This window comes from Tripterygium wilfordii, chromosome 18 (assembly GCF_013401445.1).
Source record: "Tripterygium wilfordii isolate XIE 37 chromosome 18, ASM1340144v1, whole genome shotgun sequence".
Lineage (NCBI taxonomy): Eukaryota > Viridiplantae > Streptophyta > Magnoliopsida > Celastrales > Celastraceae > Tripterygium > Tripterygium wilfordii.
This window is the reverse complement of record NC_052249.1, coordinates 9,742,178-9,748,535: the sequence shown is the minus strand read 5'-3', so window position 1 is coordinate 9,748,535 and position 6,358 is coordinate 9,742,178. Positions and strand designations below refer to the sequence as shown.

At 37.4% G+C, this 6,358-nt stretch overlaps 1 protein-coding gene across 4 annotated transcripts; it reads right to left on the bottom strand.

The window, feature by feature from the left end:
* Positions 1-684: 684 nt before the first annotated feature.
* On the bottom strand, positions 685-4,092 carry LOC119983904. Of its 4 annotated transcripts, XM_038827643.1 has the most exons (4): positions 3,916-4,085; positions 2,007-2,057; positions 1,870-1,920; positions 685-1,219 (listed from the first exon to the last, which is right to left on the bottom strand). In XM_038827643.1, exon 4 carries the CDS (start codon positions 1,183-1,185, stop codon positions 883-885), a length of 303 nt encoding a protein of 100 aa, XP_038683571.1. In that variant the 5' UTR covers positions 1,186-1,219; positions 1,870-1,920; positions 2,007-2,057; positions 3,916-4,085; the 3' UTR covers positions 685-882. The 4 variants fall into 4 exon arrangements, 3 of the variants coding, with proteins under 3 accessions (XP_038683571.1, XP_038683570.1, XP_038683572.1); XR_005464777.1 differs by lacking the exons at positions 1,870-1,920; positions 2,007-2,057 and having other exon boundaries at positions 3,916-4,092; XM_038827642.1 differs by lacking the exons at positions 1,870-1,920; positions 2,007-2,057 and having other exon boundaries at positions 3,838-4,085.
* Between the last annotated feature and the right edge of the window lie 2,266 nt (positions 4,093-6,358).

The following is a 6,358-nucleotide window of genomic DNA, read 5'->3' as shown; positions in this document are numbered from 1 at the left end:
GCCCTGCCCCCTCAATATGAGCATATACCATCCCCTAAAAAGAAATCCAGACAATTTTCTGAAACTAATGTTCCATAGTCTCGCTTTCAATTTATTAGACATGGGATGGTGGCTTGTTATGATTTGAAGAATAGAGGGTGAAATAGAAGAATGAGATGAGAAAGGTTTGGACTAACAAATCTATTTGAGGTGATCCAAGCGGGTGGAATTCTTTTTAGGGTCAAGCATATGTTCCAATACCATTTGAAGAAAGGAGGGAGAAATAGAAGAATGAAGTAAGAGAAGTTTGGCCCAACAAAATCCACTTGAGATATTGTTCGCTATGTGCCCAAATCCCACACGTTTTTGTCATTTAAAAGGAACCTCAATTGTTTATAGTTGGATAATATCTTATAAATCACATTACTTAGCTCTCAGTCTTTCACCAAGCAACGTGAGACTTTTTACTCTGTAGAAAACCAGCTTTAAGCCTTTAACTAGAGACTCTACAGAAGGGTATAAAGAACTTGACAGTTCACATAACATGTCTGTAAATGGTTGTGCCAAATAGAAAGGATCCCCGCCGAAACCCTAGCGTAGTTAAGAAGACGATAATCACTACCTCAGAGGTTGCCTTGGAGGAGAAATCAGAACATCAAAAGCAAAAGATGAAATCTAAAAGGGGGAAGGCAACATGGGAAAAAAAAAAGAAAGAAATATTAACAGCATTTGACATTCACTTTCTCCGACATGGTTGGCTAGAAACAGTGAAGCTCTTAAAGTGGCAAAGGAAGTTTTAAATGCATACACAGCAAAATATTGCATACAAACGAGGCAAAACTCTTAACATTATCATAAGAGATCCCCCTACTCCCCTTTTCGAAATTAAAAAAAAAAAAAAACCTAACGCCCCGTCAGAACCTCATCGAAGTTCCAGTCTCTCACCAGGTCCCTTGTCACCGCACAGCTCCGGACTAATCGTGGGGGACCCATCATTCCGCCATTGCTGGGATAAGGTGGTTGAGGGGTAACTTTAGATGTCGATGGGATTGAAGAATTAGCTCTTGGGAGTGGAAGTGACTTTCTGGTTAAACAGTTGGCAATCGTAGAACATCTTCCTTCATTATCTGAACTTGAAACAGAGTAACTCCTAAAAGAGTGGGAAGGGCTTTCTACACCATGGCAAACAAGGCATGCTAGGCTCATATTTGGTCTTTGGACGGTCCCAAATCCCAGCTATCTTTTTGTTGTGAAGTACAGTACATGCCAAATCAAACAAAGAAAGGTCAGGATTCAATTCTCAGAGATGGAGAGAGAGATCATGAATCATACTACAAATAGATCATCTAGTCATTTCCTGCAACAGAAATAATGTTCAATTATTTGTGCATACCAAGATCTATCCATAACTAAGTTTCAAGAAGAAAGAGCATGAACCAAAAGTAAATCCTACAACAAAACCAGAACAATAAGCGGTTGTTCAACTTCCCTCAGGAACAAATTACCACGCGCAAGGAGGCACACCAACACACACAAATGCACAATCAAAACTGATGCCAGACATGGATTTTCTGCATCTCAACAATGTAACTACAACATAACAAAAAACTGTATTCTACCAATTTGCTAGAATAAATGGAAGAAAATACTTTTAGTTTGATGTACACATCATTCGCAGGTGCCAAGATGTTTCAGTGTGGCCAAATAGTCGCATTGGACATGTCCACGTTAGACATTTATGGGTTCACGCTTGGCAGAAGTCCAAATTTAATGGATCAGTAGATAAAACTTCTGGACAAATTTAAGTGTGAATCCACTTTAAGAAAATAAAGAGTCGATTGTGCTGAAGCTATAATAATATGTCATTTATTATTCACAAATAGAACTTACATATAAGCTCTTGGTCCAGTCAGAGGTAGGAACGCCGCTAGGACTTGCAATCTGGTTATTATAATGAATTAATAAAAGAACAGGACAGCCTAAGACTCCAGTAAATCTACAATTTATTATTCACAAATAGAACTTACATATAAGCTCTTGGTCCAGTTAGAGGTAGGAACGCCACTAGAACTTGCAATCTGGTTATTATAATGAATTAATAAAAGAACAGGACAGCCTAGGATTCCAGTAAATCTACAACAATTACCAAAATCTCTGTGTTTCTAACAAAAACAAATACCATAAATCTTTAAACTTGACATGTAAATAATATGGAAGAATCAAGTGCAAATGGCTTTAAATTCCAAATCAAATTAAAGGTTATGCAATTAAATGAGAAATTGGCTCCTTGAAATATTTAACAGGGTAAGGAGAAAGAAAAAATTCATAGGAAATCAAATTGAACCATAAATATAACTCCAGCATACTTCAGAATCCTAACTATCATACAATTGCATCATGCTTAAAGACAACTAATTCAGACCATGCAGGACATATTTGTGAGTTCCACCTTAAAAGTACTTCTGGTTATCCAGGGGCAAGGAAATTGGAATTAAGAACTTGCATGAGAACTGGACATGAGCGCCTCTTCACCTAATATTTGCAGAGACATTTCTCCATTCGGATCAATGAAGAACAAAAAAGACACAAATATTTTTAAAGAATACAAATAGCTGCTTGATTCGGAGCGTGGACTTGGTGACAGGCAGAATGAAATGTTGATGAAATTCACGTCGGAGATACTAGAAACAGAAAAAGGGAGACAAAGAAGGAAATTTTTTTAAAAAAAATATGAAGGCATCCAGGATGTACAAACAGGAGCGTGAGCCTCAAACAAACTGTTCTGAGAATCAGAACAACGTAGTTTCAGTACTGTCAGAGAATTGAAAAGAAAACTTTCCATAGGAGAAGGAAGAAAGAAAAAAAAGCAGAAAAAGAAATGACAAGACAAGACATGGACGCCATAGGATTAGTGAAGAGCACAGCTTTTGATTGTAATGAATGACAAAGGAAAATCAACACAGTGGATTTCAAATTGTATAGGGTTAAGACCTCAAAAATGACGAAAAAACAGTCGTTTGGAAGGGATGGAAACTAAACAAACGCTAAATAATTTGTGCCCTAAGCTGGTGACCAAGGTTAAAAATACTAATTCAAACATTGCAAAATGCAAATGCCACACGGTCTTCAAGAATAGGTACAGCTACAAGAATGAAAACATATTTTTCCTTCAGCAGAACCAAATATATTCTTCTGATATATATAAATAGGACTTAGCCCATCCCTAAATGACGACATTTCTATTACCCTTCACTTTAGAAATGTCATGGCCTCTTACCAAATACATAAATAATTTAGTTCAAGAACTCGAAATGCGTTTAATCAGGAAACCAAGACATACATCAGAGGTGAAGCTCATCTTCCGCAAGTAATCATTCCAAACTAAACTTGACCAAAGTTTCAAATTCCTTATGGTAAGTGCCAATGCACCTTAAACTAGGTTCCGACTGTTCTAGATATGATGATCATCATATATCCCAAATTTCAGTATTTTTTAATGAAATTGCAACTCTTAAGACCAAAACTATTCTCATCATACTGCATCCAAAGTAATATAAAGCAAAAGCATGCCCTAACAATTATTAATAACTGAAAACAGAGCAGGAATAAACCCAAGGGGACTGATAGAGATTGCATGCCAAGAATAGATACCCATTAAACAAAGGGCCTAACACTTCCATTGAAACACAAAACCATCAAACCCTCAGTGAATCAAACACATGCCGCACGCTATCAATCTACAAACCAATCCAAGAAAGTACCCATCAACAAACTACATCCTTCCGCACTTCGAGTAAAAGCGTACAGACTTTATATACAGTCACAAATTATTTGCAAGAGATCTGAAGAGATAATTACATGAAATTGACATCAAATTATGACGGCGTTCGAGTAATCCAACATCCTCTATCGAGACAGAGATCTGAAAAAGCAAACCTTGAACTATCTGTCTTTGCTCTGCGTGATTGTCGTGTTCTTGATTCCCGAAACAAGGAGCAGTGAGAATGAAACCGCAAGAGGGATCAGAAGCCGCGAAGTGAAGGCAAGGGAGCGTGGCAACACGCGCGCAAGTTTGTTGAGTTCGATTTTGTTCGTGAATGAAAATAGGCATCTGACGTTAATAATGGTCAACCCTAAATCAATTTATGGTCTTCTTTGTTTCACTAATGATCACACTTTGATCCCACTTAGAATTAATGTCTAGAATGAAGTTAGTGTCTTAATATTTCCTTTTATTGTAACAAATTTTGTTTGTGGTTTGTTGTAATTGTTTTTTGTGTCATCACGAGAGTAATTATTCAATGGTCTTGACACATCGCGATATGCGTTGATGTGGTACATCAGAACCAATGTGACAATATCAATTCACATGTGAATTATGATTGATGCATTTTTGAAATTTGAATTGCAAACGATCTATCTTCATTCAAAATTACTCATATTTTGTCCCTAACCACTCGTGAACATGGGGTGCGAGAACCATTGAATAATTTCTCGTTTTCTACCTTTTTTTTATAACACTTGATTTTACTCCTCATTAGCTCTTAAAAAAAGAAGAAAAATACATACATTAAAAAAAATTAAGATGTATCATGTAACTATACTCATCTTGTATGAGCTTGAGAGTTGAGCTAGAATGTAGCATGAATAAGAGTGGAAAGTGGGTTTGAGTAATATATGGGAACTATAGGAAACTTGTGCTAAAACAAGGTCTAAGGTGCTTAGTTTTTATTCAACTTTGATTTTGGTCTTTCTATTAGTTTTTATTCCACTTTGATTTTAGTCTCTCCAAAAATAATATTCAATGTATTGTCTAATCATATATCTTAATCATTGCTAAGAAATCAAATTTATTAAAAGTGAAGGAAGATATAGTACCTGGTGTTATATTTCTTCTAATGGGTAATTACAATTGAAAACAATATGTTCCTGGTTATTAACTTGGTGGCTAAATGGACTTCTGTAGTCGTAAACTCCTAATAATTTATGAGATACGTTTTTGTTGGGGCGAAATACGGAATATAAGGTATTCTGAATTTTATTTCAGAAAAATAATCTCGCCTCCCCAACTTGAATCCATGACCTTTTGGAGGTGAGAAAGTGAGTAGTCAAGTAACCACGCTTTGTTCTATTGAGTCTATTGAGTTTAGCATTATGTTAGGCACCCTGAAAAGCTGAAACTAGAAGCTCTACAGTCTATTAGATCCAACAGCATTGTCACCAATTTTCTTTGCTCCACTTGCCCAATTGAATTCTGCACCATTTATGTTAAAGCATTTGTTATGGCAGTTCCCATCAATGCATTCGTTATAGCATTCATGATTTTCACTCTTCCATCCTTTTCCCACTAGGACTAGGACGAATGCATTCATTATAGTTGTTCTTCCGTCCTTTTCCCACTAGAAGTGTAGGGGCCAAATTTGGTACAAGATTCAAATTCAGCTTAAATAGACCCACCGCATTTGTAACTTCCAACTTAACAGGGCCATGACCTAAGTTCAATTTAACAGGCCCATAACCCATGGCCCAAAACCAGGTCAACGGTCCACATAACTGGGGGCTTGTTTGGGAATGCTGTGAGGTGCTGTGAGCTGTGGTGTGGTGTGGTGCTGTGAGGTGAGTTGGGACGCAAAAAGCTGTTTGGCACATCACTTTTAAAACTATGGTGTGGTACGGTGCGATGAGGTGCGTTTGACGTATCTAAATTACGGTTATATTAAATGACTAATAATATTAATATAAAATCACTTAAGGTTTACATTGTACATTAATCTAAAATAAAATAATTGACCTAATTTGATTACGTAGGACAATTCAACATATATTGTAAGCGTTTGGGAGTGCTGTGAGGTGTGGTGAGGTGCTGTGAGGTAAAAAGCTATGGTGCTATGAGGTGAGTTGGAACGCAAAAACTATTTGGCGTATCACAAAAAACTGTGGTGCTGTGAGGTGCGTTTGGCAGTGTGTTGCAACTGTGTTCAGTTGCAACACACGTCACAGCATTCCCAAACAAGCCCATAGGGATTCATACGCTCACTTTGAGAAGTAGACACTCCAAGTTTTCACTCTCACTCCTCAAACTTCTTTCTCACTCTATATCTATAGCCGGACCACCACCAACCTCTACGGAGTCGCTAGCTCCCAAGAGCACTATACGCCAACTTCACCAGGTTCTACCACTACAGGGCCCAATCATGCTAGTTAGGCGTTATGCTTAACACATGCAAGTCGAAGAAGGCGCTCCCCGGAACACTCTTATCTCTTTTCACACTAACTCTTTGTCTCCTTCCTTCTCTGCCTGTCCAAGTCACTGACTTGGCCTGATCATAAGATCCCTTATTCTTGATCAGATATATATAGTCAATTTTCTGTAATTGTC

What these genes read in the sequence shown, in the direction of transcription:
- LOC119983904 (XM_038827642.1), bottom strand. Translation starts at nt 1,185, where the DNA reads ATGAGCCTAGCATGCCTTGTTTGCCATGGTGTAGAAAGCCCTTCCCAC.